At 43.0% G+C, this 18938-nt stretch overlaps 1 protein-coding gene across 1 annotated transcript; it reads right to left on the reverse strand.

The window, feature by feature from the left end:
* Positions 1-1468: 1468 nt before the first annotated feature.
* HSH2D (hematopoietic SH2 domain containing) lies at positions 1469-14476 on the reverse strand. The gene is made up of 6 exons (XM_043979354.1): positions 14364-14476; positions 11766-11855; positions 8661-8826; positions 6303-6401; positions 1765-2104; positions 1469-1701 (listed from the first exon to the last, which is right to left on the reverse strand). Exons 1-6 carry the CDS (start codon positions 14474-14476, stop codon positions 1469-1471), a joined length of 1041 nt encoding a protein of 346 aa, XP_043835289.1.
* Between the last annotated feature and the right edge of the window lie 4462 nt (positions 14477-18938).

Raw genomic sequence — 18938 nt, forward strand, 5'->3', positions numbered from 1 at the left:
TTGAATGCTTTCCAGTCCTTAGGTAGCTTTAGCTTAGATGCTTAAATTTTTTAGTGTTGGAGGCAGGAAGTATACTCAAAGGTCTACTTTTCCATACCTCCCACATCTCCAAGACTATAAAATCACAGGCACTAATAGGTGGAAGGGACTTTGGAGGTCATGTGGTTTAAACTCCCTCCCCATGCATTAATTCACCTTACAATTCAACTTTTAAAATACTTAGTAAATTACTATAACATATAAGACACTATGCTGGGGATACAAAGACAGAAAGGGAAGGAAGGAAACAAGCATTTATTAAGGACCTACTATGTGCCAGGCATTGTGCTAAGCACTTTACAAATATTATCTCCTGGCAGCTAGGTGGCACAGTGGATAGAACACCAGCCTTGGATTCAGGAGGACCTGAGTTGAAATCTGACCTCAGACACTTGACACTTACTAGCTGTGTGACCCTGGGCAAGTTACTTAACCCTCATTGTCCTGCCAAAAAAACCCCAACAGTATATGGGACTTGATTTCTTAGGCTCACAGCCACTCTGACCCATTTATTCACTGAAAAAAAATATTATCTCCTTTGCTACTCACAACAACCCTGTGAGGGAGGTACTATTATTATCCTCATTTTATAATTGAGGAAACTGAGGCAGACATATACTCAGGGTCACACAACTAGTAACTGACTAAGATCACATTTGAACTCAATTCTTCCTGATCAGGTCCAGAACTCAGGACCTAGAAAGAAAGTAGTTTGTGCCCTCAAGGAACTTGCATTCTACTGGGGACAATACAACATGCACATTGATAAGCAAATCCAACATCCTCAACAATGTGGTTATCCAGTCTTTATTTGAATACAGTCAGTGATGGGCAGCTCACTATCCACCCAAGGCAGTCTATTCCGTGGTTGGATAACTCTAATATTAGAAATGTCTTCTTCTATGGGGACAAAACCAGAACCTGTGATCTCATTGGTATTGGGTACTTCTAGGTGAGGAAACTCCTGCTACTCATAGAGGTGGGTGATTGATTTTTGCCTAGAGCATTGAGAAGTTGTGACTTGTCCAGGGTCATAGAGCTAGGTCGTGTCAAATTCTGGACTCGAACCGAGGTCTTTTTTATAAGGACCCCAAATCTGCCTTTCTGTTCCTTTCTCCCATTGGCCAAAGTTCTGTGCTTAGGGGTCAAGCAAAATGATTATTGCTTCTTTGCTATTTGAAGACAATAAATTATTATCACTACTAAGTCTCTTCTCCAGGCTAAAATTCCTCAGGTCCTTCAACTAATTCTTATATTGATGGGTTTCTGGTTTCCTTACCAACTAGTTATTCCCCTCTGGATACTCTTGAGCTTGTTGATGTCTATCTAAGGATAGGGTGCCCAGAATTGAACACCATGCTCTAGATGTAGGACCTATTTGTCACCCTAGACCAACATTGTGAGTGATCCTCAGTTTCCTCCAGGGCTCTCAGTACCCTGGGGCAAAGGGTGGGGGTGGATGGTATTCCTCAGGGAAAGAGGAATTAACTGTTGGCCTGGGTCTACGCTGGTGTATAGTCCCTGAGATCACCCCCCTTCTAGGGGTAGGCAAGATGGCATCTTTAGAAGTTGGAATGGGGGTAATTGATGTCCCAAACATTTTCCTTGGAGGCAGGTGGAGATCTTGAATCTTGGGGTGAGAGGTGTGTTTTGGAAGCCGATCTAGCTCAAAAGGATCTGTATAGACATTGCTGGGAGGGTTCTGTGCTTCCTTCTTTGGAAGACTGTATTCCACCTGGGTGGCAGATCCATCTCCCTCTGGACCTGGGGCCTCCCTGGCTTGGCCCTCTACATGGCTGTCAGCTACTACTGAAGAAGGGAAGGAGAGCTTCACACCTGAGAGATGGGTTTTTATTTGTTCTGTTATCTTCTTCCCAGCCTGAGGTAGATTCTTAATGTTCTTCCAGATTTTTTGTGGGGCATCATGGAGCAAAACCTTCTCTGACATCTGGGCATGACCCAGGGCTGGCAATTGCTCTAAAGGTTTTACCCATGGTTGGGATGAGTCAGCCTTGGGCATCTCCATCATTCTTTTTTGAGATAGCGGCATAGGTTTCAGGGATACCTGGAAACAGAGCTCAGTGTGACTGGCTATTCCACCTGGGCTAGACCCTGGAAATATTGGAAAGTTGGTTTTTGTACCTTTTTACCCTCCCCCCCTTTTAAGCATCCTCCCCTGACACAGGCTCCTGGTGTAGCCCAGTATTCTTTCTTAGGGTACCCCACTGAGATGGCCCTTCCTAGACCTCCCCTTTAAAAAGCATAAAGTTAGGAATCAGGAAACCCAAGTTCTAGATCCAGTTTTCCCACTAACTAGATTTGTGACCTTGGACAAGTCATTCTCATTTCCCTGGGCCTTTTTCTCAACTGTAAAAGGAGGGGATCAGAGTACATTTTCTCTAACACCTCCTTAAAGCCCTAACATTTAAAGTTTTAGGTTCTAAGATTCCCTCCAACTCTGACATTCTATGGTCTGTGTTCTGATAAAGGTATTCTAGGTCTAAATATTCTGTTGTTCAGTCTAACAAAAAACTCCCTATGATATGATATTTTATTTTATTGGAGGTAATCAAGGTTAAGTGACTTGTCCAGGATCACACAATTAGGAAGTATCTGATGATGGATTTGAACTCAGGTCCTCCTAACTCCAGGGCAGGTGCTCTATTCACTGTGCCCCCCAGTTGCCCCGATATGATATTTTAAAGGACTCTAATAGGCAAATAATACATTTTAATAAGGGTTCCTCAAAGACTTGAAGGTTTAAGCCAAAGCAATGAGGTGGTAGGAAAGACCATGAAAAGTGGGAAGTGAATTTTAATATGGGCAAGAGCTAAAATATAGATACTGGAGTATCTATATAGAATGGGCAAGACAGAAAGGGAACCTGGTCTAAACCCTTCTCCTCCCCACTGCATCTGACTTTTATTAGCTGTGTGACTTTGGGCAAGTCACTTAGAATGGGTTCTTTACCTGGGAACCATGAATCTGTTTAAAAATTTTTTTGTGGATAATTACATTTCAATATAATTGATTTCCTGCATTTTAAAACATTATCTGAGGGGGGCAGCTAGGTGGCCCAGTGGATAAAGCACTGGCCTTGGATTCAGGAGGACTTGAGTTCAAATCCAGCCTCAGACAATTGACACTTACTAGCTATGTGACCTTGGGCAAGTCACTTAACCCTCATTGCCCCACCAAAAAAAAAAAGTGCCATAGAGAAAAAAAATAAAAAAAAAAATAAAACATTGTCTGAGAAAGGGTCTATAAGTTTCAAAAAAAAGATTAAGAATTCATGACTTAGAAACTCCCCAGGCCTCAGTTTCCTCATCTGTGAAACAGGGATAAATAGTAACTGTAGCACCCACCATATAGGCTTGTTGTGAGGCTCTAAAGATATCTATATCTTTGTCTATGTCTATGTCTGTATCTGCGTCTCTGTTTATGTTTATGTCTATGTAGGGGCAGCTAAGGTGGTGCGGTTGAAAGCATGCTGGGCCTGGAGTCAGGAAGACTCATCTTCCTGAATTCAAATCCAGTCTCAGACACTTAGAAGTTGTGTGACTCTGGGCAAGTCAACTTAACCCTGTTTGCCTCAGTTTCCTCATCTGTAAAATGAGCTAGAGGAGGAAATGGCAAACCACTCTAGTATTTTTGCTAAGAAAACACCAAATGGGGTCATGAAGAGTCAGACATGACTGAAACAACTGAACAACAAAATGTCTATATAGTGTGAAAGCCCAAACTAACTCCATTTTATTTGGTCCTTTCCCTTTTGTGATTGCCATTTTGTGAGTCAGGCATTGCTTTGATATAAATCATAAATCATATGATTATGGGAGGTTAAGATGTTGAGAAAATTCTGAAAAGGCAATGGGTGCCAACCACAAAATCTTCCATGCTTCTTGCAGCATGTTCTTGTAATAGCCACAGAATGTTTCAGGATATTCCTGTAATAACCCAAGGATTTGTAAAACTCTGGTCAATCAGAGGAGAGAATGCCTATGTTACTCAAAATTGTATAAAATGATTGGTTCCTTATTATTGACTAGGAGAATGCTTACCTACGGAGGAGGTCTTGGAGCCAATTGATTGGTAATGACTAGCTTTGTTAAGAAATCTATATGCTTAGATTTAATTGCCTCAGTCCTTATTAATTTAAATAGTGACAAGAGTGATCTCTCTCTAGATGCATATATATGTGTGTGTGTGTGTGTGTGTCTCACTTAAATTGTTTACATATTCTAAAATATCAGTTGTTGCTACTTGTCATTATAAATCTAGAGATTGGCACAATGCCTGGCACAGAATGGACATTTAATAAATGCTTGTGATTTCTTGATGTGACTTCTTAGTCCTGCAATATCAGGATGTGGTTAAAACTAATTTTGGATTTCTTAGTACCATGACTTTCAGAGTCCGAAGCATGTTATTCTGAAAGTCTTCAGTTGGGGTGGAGGGGGGGACGGGACTTAGTTGAACTTTTGAGGGTGGATTTAGTTCTTTGAATGAAGCCAAAATCATTGAGGAGGGGTAACAAATTAGAGAGGGGCTAGTATTTGGGGTCAAGTGCACCCATTTTGACTCTGAAATGATGAGGTGAAATTATTTAATGTGGCTTGGAAATGACTCTGAAGGACTTTCTCTGAAAGTTTTATCTTGCTGGCTTTAGACCATCATCTCAGTTTGTCCAGATATGTTTTGTAGACAGCCAGTTGGTTCTGTAGATCAAACATTATACTTCCTGACAGAAGACCTGAGTTCAAATCCTGCCTCAAAAACTTACTAGCTATGTGACCCTGGGTATATCATTTAATTTCTCTTAGCCTCAGTTTCCTCAACTAAAATCATGAGGATACTAGAAGCTTCCAGGCTTGTTGCAAGGATTAAATGAGATAAGATTTATATTTATTACTAAGGGTTTTTTTTTTAGTGTTTGACTCTTTTTGAGTCCATTTGGGATCTTCTTGGCAAAGATACTGGATTGGTTTGCCATTTCCTTCCCAGTTCATTTTAGAGATGAGGAATCTGAGACAAAGAAGGTTAAGTGACTTGCCCAGGGTCACATAGCTAGTGTCTGATGCCAGGCCTACAGTGGCTTTATCCACTGTGTCACCTAGCTGCCCAAATATTTGTACAGTGGGGCAGCTAGGTGGCGCAGTGGAGAGAGCACCGGCCCTGGAGTCAGGAGTACCTGAGTTTAAATCCAGCCTCAGACACTTAACACTTACTAGCTGTGTGACCCTGGGCAAGTCACTTAACCCCAATTGCCTCACTAAAATATATATATTTGTACAGTGCTTTACAAAACCTTAAAGCTCTGTATCAATTCTAATTATTGTTATTATTTGTTGGCTTATGATTCTGTCATCCAATATGGTAGCGCTCTCCTCCAATTTTATACCTTCTGCAAATTGGCTTAATATGTCACCTACACTTTCCTCCAAATCACTGATAGGACCATAGCTTTAAAATCGGTAGGACTTCAAAAGTTATGTATTCCAATACCTACATTTTACAGATGAGAAAACTGAGATCTGGAGAGATTAAGTGATTTACCACACAACTGGTGATAGAGCTAGAATTCGAACCCATATCTTCTGTCTCCAGTCCTCTTTCCAATGTTACATTTGAATGGAACAGGGCCAAAGATAGATGTTGTGGGTAGGCACCAAGAACAGCAGGTGGGAATGGCAGAGAGGCAGATTTAGCTTGCATGTAAGGAATAGTTTCTTTTTTTTTTTAATTTTTATTTTTTTTGGTGGGGCAATGAGGGTTAAGTGACTTCCCCAGGGTCACACAGCTAGTAAATGTCAAGTGTCTGAGACCGGATTTGAACTCAGGTCCTCCTGACTCCAGGGCCAGTGCTTTATCCATTGTACCACCTAGCTGCCCCTGGAATAGCTTCTTAAGAAAGAACATTTTCCAAAGGTGGGATAGGGCTCCCCCTAAGATAGTGCCCCGCCTTTCCTGGAGATATTTCAACTAAAGATGACTACTGCTTGGAGATGTTATAGGGTAGATTGCTGGTTAGGTCAGACCTGATAGCCTTTGAAGGCCCTTCCTACTCTGAGATCTTGTTAGTTTTCATTCATTAGGGACCTCCCTCCTGGTTGATGTTGGTTCACTGATTGTGACTCTTTCTGTCTAGTTGTTCCATTAATTCTGAACTTTCCTAACTATCTGTCACTTTGATCATATATCTTCTCTATATGGTCATTGAAAAAGCCAAGGCTACAGGATACCCATGGGGAAAGATGTCTTACATTGATGGGAAGAGATGAGTTGGGCTTGGGCATGTGGGTAGATGAGCTGTTCACTGGTATGGTGTTAATATCCAATGCCATGTTGGAGTACTCATCCTCCTGGAAAGAAAGAAAAAAAAAACAAGTCAGTCATTCCTTTCCATTTATTCAACCAACCTTTATCAAGTGCCTACCGTGTGAGAGATGTAAGCTCCTTGAAAGTAGGTACAGTTGGGGCAGCTAGGTGGTGCGGTGGATAAAGCACCAGCCCTGGATTCAGGAGGACCTGCATTCAAGTCTGGCCTCAGACACTTGACACTTACTAGCTGTGTGACCCTGGGCAAGTCACTTAACCCCTGTTGCCCCAAAAGAAAAAGAAAATAGGGACAGTTTCCTTTTTGTGTTTACTGTAGCACAATGACTAGCAGAGTGCTTGGCACCTAGTGGGTGCTTAGTAAAGTGCTAGCTGATTATTAAATCTTTATTGATTGATTATTATGCACCAGATACTGCATGAGGCACTGGAGATAGTAATGCAAAAATGACATGTTCTTTGACTGCAATATTCATAGATAAATAATGGCAATAGCCAGTATTTATATAGCACTTTAAGGATGGTGAAACATTTTACCTATGTCATCTTATTTGATCCTCCTAGCAACCCTAGGATGTAGATGATAGTATTGTCCCTATTTTACAGATGAGGAAACTGAGGTCAAGGGAGGTAAAGTGTTTTTCCCAGTGATTCACACAGCTAGTAAATGTCTGAGGCAGGATTCAAATTCGGTTCTTCCTGACTCCAAGTCTACTCTGCCACTTAGCCGAGAAGGGGGGAAACTGAGACCAGAACTGACTTATAAGACAAATCTACAGCAGTTTTTGATGTAAGGAAACTAAAGTATGAACTGCAGGACTCTGAAACACAGAACTGCGGGCTCTTAGAATCGGAAGCCAAAGAACCCTTCTAATTAGAGTCACATGAACCCAGATAATAGGATCCAGCATCCTAGTTAGCTCATCCATAAGCATTGATGAAGTTCTTACTTGAAACCAGGCACTGTGCTAAGCACTGGGGATACAAAAAGGGGCAAAAGTACAGTGTTTGCCCTCAGGGAGCCCATATTCTAACGCAGGACACAAATAGGAAGGTAATCAAGTACTTACAGGTAGATAAAGAGTAGATGGAAGGAAATCTCAGGCAGGAAGGCCTAGGAGGTGTGGAAGCAAGCTGAGAAAGGCCTCTTGACAGAGGTGGGATCTGAGCTGAGTAGTGATGGAAGCAGTAGAAGGTGAGGGAAATGCATTCCAGATGAAGGCTCTGAGTCGGGAGGATGGAGCGCCATGTTTGAGCCTCAGCAAGAAGGCCACTCAGTGGCACTGGATCATAGAGTGAATGGAGGGGAGTAGAGTATAAGAAGACTGGAAAGGTAGGAAGGGGCTTGGCTATGAGGGATTTAAATGCCAGAGTATCTTATATTATGGGGCAGCTAGGTGGCTCAGTGGATAGAGTGCTGGGCCTGGAGTCAGGAAAGACCTGAACTCAAATCCAGCTTCAGACATTTACTAGCTGTGTGACCCTGGGCAAGTCACTTAACTCTGTTTGCCTCAGTTTCCTCATCTGTAAAATGAGCTGGAGAAGGAAATGGCAAACCACTATAGTATCTTTGCCAAGAAAACCCCAAATGGGGTCACAAAGAGTTAGACACAACTACAACGACCAAACAATAATAAGAATTATTCCACCCTTGGATCATAGAACCCTAGAATTACTGAACTCTAGAATTCCAGAGGAAGTTAGGTGGGGCAGTGGATAGTGGACTGGACTTGGAATCAGGAAGGTCTGAGTTCAAGTCCTTCCACCCCTTCAGTCACCTAACTAAGCTCATAGCCATTTGCTCTTTGTGTGACCCTGGGCAAGTATTTAACCTCTCTCAGACTTATTTTTCTCATCTATAAAATAAGAACAATACTAGCTTGTACCTCTCAGGGTTGCTGTGAGAATCAAATGACACAGCAAAGAGCGCTTTGCAAACATTAAAGCACGATACAAATACTAGTCATTATTATGATTATGATAGAACCCTACATTAGTTATCTAGATTAATTCCTGTATATGGTTGCTTCTCCTACATGTTTGGAGGTGATCAGCAGAATTGGGACATGTGGCCAGACCTGTCATGTATCCCTTCTTATGGGATCTTCAGCTATCTTGCCAGGAAATGGTGTAAATTCTACTATTTATTTCATTCTGTTTGTAGGCTCTTGCTCATGCTTCTGGTTTCTGGGAAGGGATAGCCCTGGCCATTTCCATCCCTCTGTGGGTGAGGTGGCAGAAGTTCCCAGCAAAGTCCCTCCCACCCAGAACCCTCCCTTCCTCACCTGGCCAAACGGCTGAGTTAGCAGTTCCATGTAGGGCTGGAAGGGAGTTTTCTGGTAGAAGCTGACCAGCTCCACTAGTGTTGAATGGATACCCTTCTCTCCAGGGATCACCAATCGGCCATCAGGCAAAAGCTTGATCATGAAGTGGCGGCAGCAGTCCCTGGCTCTGAGGAGAAGAGACCAAGAGTCAGGTCAAGTTTCTATGTGAGGAGGGTAATTGGGGTGGGAGGAGCTATCCCAGAACTCAGGGCTGGGGATAGGAATGGAAAACAGACTTTCTCCGATCCAAATCGAAGAGAAGAGGGAGGATTGGTCCCCTTTCTCTGAAAGAATGTGTCAAAGCCATCGTGCCTCAGTTGTTGACCATAGGCCAGGCACCATTCCATATTCCTTGGGGAGGGGGAGAGGGGAAAAAGAGAAACAAAGTCAGGAAGGAGAGGACCAAGGGAAAAATGAGAAAAGTCTGGGAAGGTAGATTTCATAATGAAAAAGGCTGTTTTATTAATTAATCAGAATCAGTGACCCCTCTCTGAATCAGAACCCAGGTCTTTATTTTTTTAATAATTCCTACAGAGCTGGGTCTGGGCATCATTCCTGTGGAGAAACAATACAAACTCCAGGGAAAGCAAGGTTGTCAGCTTCGTGTATACAAATAATTAATGTTTGAAACACAGGTTATTATCCATTCACTAAAGCAGATCCCTGGAGAAGGAGATGATAAATCACTCCAGTCTCTCTGCCAAGAAGACCCCAACTGGCATCATGGAGAGTTGGATGTGACTGAAATGATGGAACAGAAAATGGCTCCTTTAGCTATCCCTATAACTTTATAAACCAAAATATCCCTCTCTCACTACCAGTCTCCTAGAGATATTGTCACTCTGTTATGAGACTGTAAACTTACCTGCTTTCTGACAGAGAGGTGATAGCCTTAGGGTGAAGGATGAAGGGAAGGGATAAATTTGGACAGCGCCAGTACAGGAATTTGTTTTGCTTGACTGTGCATATTTATTACAAGGGTTTTGTTTTTCTTTCTCTTTTTCAAAAGGGGGGGGGTGTGAAGGTGGGAGGGAGAGAAAATAGTTGGAAAAATTAAATTAAAAAGCCCCCCTCAAAACGCCCCAAACCAAAATAAAATGAATGCAAGTTCCTTGAGGGCAGGGGCTATTTTGGGGTTTGTATGTGTATCTTTGGCACTTAGCACAGAGCTTGGCATGCAGTAATTGTTTACTAAATCCTCATTCATTCATTGAAAAGTTTGTAAGGATCTTTAGTTGAAATTCCCTGTATGTTGTAGGGTTCCCTGGAGAAATTGCCCACGCCCTTTAAATGGCAGGGACCTAGAAGAATTTTCACTCAGGCCAGTTTGGTTTTTTACTTGTTTTTTTGTTTGTTTGTTTGTTTGTTTTTTGGTTTGGGGGGTTTTTTTTTGGTGGGGCAATTGGAGTTAAGTGACTTGCCCAGGGGCACACAGCTAGTAAGTGTTGAACTCAGGTCCTCCTGAATCCAGGGCCAGTGCTCTATCCACTGCGCCACCTAGTTACCTCTGGTTTCTCACTTGAAGGGAAGAAGGAAGCAAACATTTATTAGGTGCCTACTGTATGCCGGGTACTACGCTAAGCCCTTTCCTAATGTGCTCTCATTTGATCCTTAAGGTAAGAGGGTGACCTGCAGGCAACTTCAAATCTTGTACGGCTGTTTGAGATCCTGTTGGAAACAGACTCTTTCTTTGAGAGGGAAAGCTTGATTTTTCTTTTCTGTTTTCTTTGCTTTATTGTCTTTGGATCGAAGAAGACCCCTGCAAGCACCTAAACAGGCAGAATCCTATAGGAAAGATATTATGTCTGTCTGCTCAGTTGTGGAACCATGTATTTGGAGATTGAGTATTATGTCTATGGGCATGAACCCTCAGGGAAGAATGTGCATTTCAATTAATCAATTAATAAACATTTATTAAGCACCCACTATGTACTAGGCACTGTACTAAGTGCTGGGAATACAAAAAGAGGCACAATTTCTGTGTTGTTTAAAAAGGGGCCACATGGACTTTGTTGAGGCATTCTTCGCTTAAGCAGGTGCAAAAGTATACACAACTTTTTTTTTTTTTTTTGGTGAGGCAATTGGGGTTAAGTGACTTGCCCAGGGTCACACAGCTAGTAAGTGTCAAGTGTCTGAGGCTGGATTTGAACTCAGATCCTCCTGAATCCAGGGCCAGTGCTCTATCTACTGAGCCACCTAGCTGCTCCATTATACACAGCTTATTTAAGGTTTTAATTTCAGAACTAATTTAGACCTGGCTCTTTCATATGTAAATATAAGAAATTAGAAGGAATTTGTTCTTGCTTCCCCATTTCCTGCCCTCTCCCCATTTGGGAGAATATGTCAAACTCAGTCTTTCTTATATTATGAATTAGTAAGGGCAGCTAGGTGGTGCAGTGGATAGAGCACTGGGTTTGGAATCAGGAAGACTCATCTTCATGAGTACCAATCCAGCCTCAGACACTTACTACTTGAGTGACCCTGGGCAAGTCACTTCACCTTATTTGTCTCAGTTTCCTCATTTGTAAAATGAGCTGGAGAAGGAAATGGCAAACCTCTCCAATATCTTTGCAAAGAAAACCCCCAATGGGGTCACAAAGAGTCGGACACAACTGAAAATTATTGAAAATATTTGGGGCAGCTAGGTGGCGCAGTAGATAAAGCACCAATCCTGGATTCAGGAGTACCTGAGTTCAAATCTGCCCTTAGACACTTGACACTTACTAGCTGTGTGACCCTGGGCAAGTCACTTAACCCCCATTGCCCTGCAAAATATATATATATATATATATATATATATATATATATATTACAGGATCAGAGATCATAAATTTAAAACTGGAAAAGATCTTAGAAGTGATTTTGTCCAACCTCCTTATTTTACAAACAGGGAAACTGAGTCCCATAGTGATTAAATGGCTTTTCCAGCATCACGTGGATTATAAATGAAAGAACTGGGATTTAAATTCAGGTCTTCTGATTCTAGCTAGATGCTGTCAGTTTGTTATATACCATAGTGGATCTTGAGGGGGAAGGGATCTGCTCCTTTCTGTTTTATCTACTTACCTGTAGGTCAGTGTGTAGCCCCCATGACGCTGGCTTGCTCGTACTAGGAAACATCCTAGAGGTTTGTTCTGGAGCAAATTTTCAGCGGCTCTAGAACAATATATAGAAGCCTGAAATGATGCCACGGCAGATCCCAGGACTCAACCAACCTTTGGCTACCCATTTAGAAACCCCCTTCCCCCAAAAAAACCTCCATCTTCACCCCCCACCCTTGGGAAAGTTTCCAGACAATTCTCTGAGGAGGACAGCACCCTCCCTAATGCATTAAAAAAATCCTGTAAACTTTGGTTTCTTCCAAATTCCCCTCCCACCCCCACTCCAAGGCTCTCTCATCTCTAAATTATAGAGGTAGAGGGGACTTGATAGGTCATCTAGTTCAACTCTTACCAGTGTTGAAATCTCCTACTCATCATGCAAAAAAAACCAAAACCAAAAACAAAACAAAGAAAAAACCTGAGCAAACAGCCTCCATTGGAAGAAGTCTGATGACAGGAGTTCATTACCTCATTGAATTGCCGGAAAGCCTCAATTGTTATGAAGTTCTTCAATCAGGCATCTGTCAGTCTGCAACTTGCCTTATGCCTATCCTCACAGATAATTTGGAGGCAGTTCATTAGTCTGTTCCCTCTTCTTTAGCCTAAGCATGCCCCAGTGCCTTAAGCTGGGTAACCACTTGACTGGGATGGGGGAGCTAGAATTTCTGTTCAGGCCGGGTTGGACCAGCAGCTTCTGGGGTCCCCTTCTGGCTTTGGGGCTCTAGGTATACAATGTGCGATAGCAGCTGCTGGTTTGATGGCTCTAAGACCGATCAGGCATCTCCTGGTCACAAGACTTTTCAGTATGCATTTTGGAATGACAGGACAGGACTGACTGGGCCATTCTGTACATGTGGATGTGCACAAGGATGCCTACATGATATAAAGGGGAGGCATTTTGAAGGTCTGCTGTTCAGAAGTATCTCTATCATTGGGCTTTTGCGGTACCTGAAATCCCATCATTAGCACTTCTAGTTATGGCATTCCATGCCATTGTAAAAGTGTATAATTGTGGCCTCAGAGAGAGGGAGGGACACTTAGCATGGTGTTAATGTTGATGGTCCTAAATGATGGGGAAGTGACAGGGAAGGGGAAGGTCCACTGTGTGGAAGTTTGCCCAAGAAAGCACATCTGAGTAGAATTGACAAAGGAGAAATGGTGATGGCGGAGGTTTACAGAGAATTCTCTTACAATTTGGACTGTGTGTGGCCTATAATGCCTACTTCAGCTGACCCTAGAGGATTTGTTGTTTGTCCTCTGTTTCAAAGGGGACCAATGACATCACAGGCGGATGTCTTGGATTTAAGTGAGGCAGAGCTGCACAGAGTCGTCAGCCTCATTCTCTCTTCCAGAGTCATCAGAGTCCAGTGGCAAGACAAAAGGACAAGTCATGATGACCCAGGATGCAGAGGGTGATCTTTGCATCTTCTGTGTCTGACCAAGCTCTCAGGGCTCCATAGGCCTGCTTCAGCCGCCTTCATGGCTGTTGGAACAACAGTCTTCACATACTTGAGACACTCAACCTGGTTTAGCCTGTCTGCTGAGATGGTTTACCCGGGTGTGGCCACCGTGCCCGCTACAGCTTCTTGGAGCCACAGGAGAGAGCTGGATGAACTAAGTGGACACCAAAGGTGTATGAGCAGCCCTCACACCAGAGGTCTTAGTCCTCCCTGAACACCCCAGAGACCCCCTAAAGGATTTAACTCCTAGGTACTTCCCACTGGCTCAAGTTCAGTGACTCAGTTTATGGAGATTTAAGTATTTCACATTTCACAATGGAGAGAGACTTGGAGTGAGATAGATCCGAGTTCAAATCCTGATTCAGTTACTTACTAGCCTTGTAAATCTTGGGCAAGTCAACGAACTTCTCTGTGACTCAGTTTCCCCATCTGCAAAATGGGGATAATAATAATGCTTACCTCACAAGGTTGTTGTGAGGATCAAAAAATGATAATGATAATATTGACAATAATAATAGCTACTGTTTATATGGCACTTTCAGGCCTGGAAAGAATTTTCTACATGCTAACTCCCTTGAGACTCCCAGAAACCTTGTAAGTGCTATTATTATCTCCACTTTACAGATGGGGAAACTGAGACAGAGAAGTTAGGTGATTTTCCTCAGGCCACTCAGCTAGTAAGTCTCTGAGGCAGGATTTGAACTCAGGGCTTCCTGACTCTAAGTCCTGTGTTCAGGTTTATATGTAAACACTCTGCTTAAAGTGCTATAGAAGCACAAGCTATTGTCATTATCAATGATAATTCTTCCTGGGCTTCTGTTCTATACATGGAAAGGGAGAAGTTTAATGAGAAGCTGGCAGAGACCTGGAGCTGGAAGTAACAGCCCACAGGGAGCCACCTGCTTCTCCTGACTTCTTCCATATGCGTCAGTGTCCTCCACTGCCAGGGTGGAGAGATGTATTGCTCTGTCACTGTCCAGAAGTCTTAACATCTTGGGTGTGGGTACCCAGCATGCCCAGCTGCCTGCCTTGCTGATTCTGGGCAAGATACAGGGAATCCTTTGCTTGTTCCACTCTACTGACACAAGGGCAGGGAGACTCACTCTCTGGAAATGTTTTCGTGGTACCACGTGGACGTCCCATCTTGCATCAGCCAGCTGGCCTGATTGGCTCCAAACTGGCCCAAAGGAGAGGAAAGTGATAATGGCATCTGCATTATGGCTTCTATGTTCTCTCTCTGTGGGCCACCGGTGCTAAGGAGAGAAAGTAAAAGTCTGATTAACTCAGCCGCAGGCTCCCTCCCTGCCTCAGGTTATGCTCCCTTCTGGGCAGGAGTCTTTTGGGGCCATTGGTGAATATATAAATACTGAACTCAGGCATCTGGTTTGTTTTGTTTGTGCATTTAATCAACAAACATTTTATTAAGGGCCCGGGACACATTCATGGAGATGGCTCAGGACCCCGAGTCCAGAAGTCACAGGGAGAGCAGTACCTTCCAAAACACTTGTTCTGCTTCCAGCCTGCCCCCCACAGTCAACAAGGAGAGAACCAAACAGAGAAGGGACTCACTGTCTTCAATACAATCCATACCAACCACTGACCAACTGCCACAGATGGTCAGGGAAAGCCCAAAAGCCCAAGAAATAATAGTGCCTCTAAGACCACCAGCCCTGTCTCCAGATTGCCCCCCTCCAGGGGAGCAACCCCTTTGGAGAAGGGGAAAACCATTCCTATCATAATTGCTGGACAACTGTAACCCACAGGGCAGGCTTAGCTTCAGTTTAGCTGAAGCAGCAAGGCTGTGGGAGAAACAGGAAGTAGCATGTGCCAGGCAGGTCAAGTCATCACCTCCCTTCACACCCTGATGCCAACAGCCCAGAACCCCAAGTGCAGCCCCTGGCAGCCATTATCTAGGAAAGCAGCTATTAGAGTCACCTCATGCACCACACCTACTGAAGACCTAGACAAGAAAGTTCTCAAACAAAAAGTCTTTGACACTGTCAAATAGTTGAATATCAGAAATAGATATGGGGCAGCTAGGTGGTGCAGTGGATGGAGCACTGGCCCTGGATTCAGGAGGTCCTGAGTTCAAATCTGACCTTAGACTTTTAACACTTACTAGCAGTGTGACCCTATGTAAGTCACTTAACTCCAATTGTCTCACCGGAAAAAAAAAGTAATTGGGGAGTATTTAACAAAATTATGGGGCAGCTAGGTGGCACAATGGATAAAGCACTGGCCCTGGATTCAGGAGGACCTGAGTTCACAAAAAAAAAATAGATGGTTTTTCTGTAGAAGTAACATTAAAAGGGGCAGCTAGGTGGCACAGTGGATAGAGCACTGGCTCTGGATTCAGGAGGACCTGAATTCAAATCCGACCTCAGACACTTGACACTTACTAGCTGTGTGATCCTGGGCAAGTCACTTAACCCTCATTGCCCCGCAAAAAAAAAAAATAGAAATAACACTAAAGAAGATGCATTCCCATCCATTTTGCTGAGGCTGTACCCTAAGAACTAGGGGTCTTTACATCTGCTTTGCAGCTGAAACCTATATGTGTTGCCTCTCCTTATTAGACTGCAAGCTCCTTGAGAGCAGAAACAGGCTTGCTTTTCTATTTGTATCAACAGTGTTTTGATAGCAAAGAGCTTAAGAAATGCATTTTTGAAGGCGGAGCCAAGATGGTGGAGGAAAGGCAGTGAGCTCTCGAACTCATGACACAATGGCTCCAAAAAACATCCAAATAATGCCATAGGACAATTCCTGGAGCAGCAAAACCCACAGAAGAATGTGCTGAAATCATCTTCTAACCAAGAACGGTTTGGAAGGTCAGAAGGAGGGAGCTGCTGTGCTGAGACAGGAGTAGAGCCCAACCCCACAGTCACCCTAACACAGATCCAGTCCCAGGAAGGCCTCAGCAGAGAAGGAGACTCCCAGAGCCTCTGAATCAGCTGGAGCACCAGTGTCATCTGGAACTAAGCTCACAGTCTGGTGAGAGGGCTGAGCCCTTGGCAGGGGGAAGACTGCAGGGGTCTATGCTGGTGCTGAGGCAGAACTTGGGTTTTTCACCCCTGCTGAGAACCAGGAGGTAGGCTTGAGTAGCAGTGGCTCAGGTGGGGGAGGGGCACAGGCTCATCAGAGATGACAACCCCAAAACACAAAGTTGGTTGATTAGCAAGTTGGTCTGGGGTCATTTACAGGCCAGGTGAGTGAAGAACCTTATCCTCCTTAAATCATACCACCTGGGATCTTCTGAAGCTTGGGATACTGCAGCCTGGAAACAGTGCCCCACTTTAAGGAGCTAAAAGTCAAGTAAAAGAAAGGCAAGATAAGCTGACAGAGAAAGGTGAGGACCATAGAAAGTTTCTTCAGTGACAAGCAAGATCGAGGTGCACCCTCAGAGGAAGATGTCAATGTCAGGGCCCCTATATGTAAAGCTTCCAAGAAAAATATGAATTGGTCTCAGGCCATAGAGGTGCTCAAAAAGGACTTTGAAGATAAAGTTAGAGAGGTAGAGGAAAAAATGGAAAGAGAAATAAGGGTGATGCAGGAAAGACATGAGAAAAAAGTCAACAGCTTGAAAAGTCAAATTGGCCAAATGGAAAAGGAGGTACAAAAGCTCCCTGATGAAAATAATTGCCTTAAGAATTAGGATTGAACAAATGGAAGCTAGTGACTTTATGAGAAACCAAGACACAGTAAAGCAAATCCAAATGAATAAAAAAAAATAGAGGGTAATGTGAAATATCTTCTGGGAAAAACTGCTGACCTGGAAAATAGGTCCAGGAGAGATAATTTGAAAATTATTGGTCTACCTGAGCTTAGACATCATCTTCCAAGATATTCTCAGGGAAAATTGCCCTGATATTCTAGAAGCAGAAGATAAAATAGAAATTGAAAGAATCCACCAATCACCTCCAGAAAGAGATCCCCAAAAGAAATGTATTTTTATTCATTCATTATTTTTTCAGTTTTCCTTTACATTATTATAGTCATTTAATGGTTCTCCTGGTTCTGCTTACTTCCCTTAGCATCAGTTAATAGATATTCTTTTTGTCATTTCTTATGGCACAATAATATTTCATCATATCCATCTACCACAATTTGTCCAGCCATTCCATAATTGAGGGACACCTCCTCAATTTATAAGTCTTCACTGTAACAAGTGTTGATATTAATATTTTTGTACATATGGATCTTTCTTTAATTTCTTTGGGTATAAGCCTAGGAGTGGCATCACTGGATCAAAGGGCATGAACAGTTTAGTGACTTTGGGGATATAGTTCCAAATTGCTTTCCAGAATGGATGGATCAATTCATAATTCCACCACCACTGCATCAATGTGTCCTTTTCTCAAAAGCCCCTCCAACAATTGTTATTTCCTTTTTTTGTGCTCTTTGCTAGTCTGATAGATGTCAAATTGACCGTCAGAGTTGTTTTGGTTTGTATTTTCAGATCTTCCTTTTAAAAGCCAAATCCCACGGGGCAGCTAGGTGGCGCACCGGCCCTGGAGTCAGGAGTACCAGAGTTCAAATCTGGCCTCAGATACTTAACACTTACTAGCTGTGTGACCTTGGGCAAGTCACTTAACCCTGATTGCCTCACTAAAAAAAACAACAACAACAAAACAAAACAAAACAAAAAAGCCAAATTCCAGGGCATCGCTCATTATGTACTAGTCAGTCATGATTCAATCAACCATCTTCAAATGTGATGTTAATGGATTTGTTTATACCTGATATAGGGAGATAGCATCAATGTTGGAATGAAGACTTCACCTTTTAACCTTGTAAAACTGATTAACAAGGGTATAATCTTGACCAGGTTCTTGCTGGACTCACCCTCTATACAGTCTACAAGAAGAATACACAGCTCTGGGGCAGCTAGGTAGCACAGTGGATAGAGCACCAGCCCTGGAGTCAGGAGTACCTGAGTTCAAATCCGGCCTCAGACACTTAATACTTTCTAGCTGTGTGACCCTGGGCAAGTCACTTAACCCCAATTGCCTCACTAAAAAAAAACAAAAAGAATACACAACTCTATGAGATCAGAGGAAGAGGGAGATACCTTTTGGATGAGGAATCAAGGAATCCTTCATGGAGGATGTAGACTTTGAGCCAGTCCTTAAAGGACACAAAGGGTGCTAACAGGTACAGATGGGGAAGAAGGACATTCCAGGCAGAAGAAAATTGTAACTGAGGCATTGAAACAAGTAGTACATCAAGCTCATCTTCCCAATTAGACAGGAAACTCTTTAAGATCAGCATAGTCTTCTTATATGCCATCTCTTCTCCCCATTCTTCCCCAAGTAGGCAAATAATAGGTGTTTCACTAGCAAGTAACCACTGACTTGGCTTAAGGTGATGAAGGGGATGAAAAAACACACATCTGATGCTTCTTCTTGGGGAGGGGATGATTGAGGTTCTGAACAAGCCCCAAATCTAGATTGATGAGAATGGTCTAGACAGAATAAATAAGGACTTGTTTCTTTCAAATCCCAGATATGAGAACTCTGGGGTTTTATAGTTCTTGCATACAGCATGTACTTAATGAATGTTTATCAAATTTAATAGAAACTTGAAGAGGTGAGATCTATAAGCTATTTTTAGTGTCCCTCCAAAGAACACTTTCTTTGGCCATAGTGGGGAAGGGACACGGACCTGGGGGGCAATGCTGC

This window comes from Dromiciops gliroides, chromosome 1 (assembly GCF_019393635.1).
Source record: "Dromiciops gliroides isolate mDroGli1 chromosome 1, mDroGli1.pri, whole genome shotgun sequence".
Taxonomy (NCBI): Eukaryota; Metazoa; Chordata; class Mammalia; order Microbiotheria; family Microbiotheriidae; genus Dromiciops; species Dromiciops gliroides.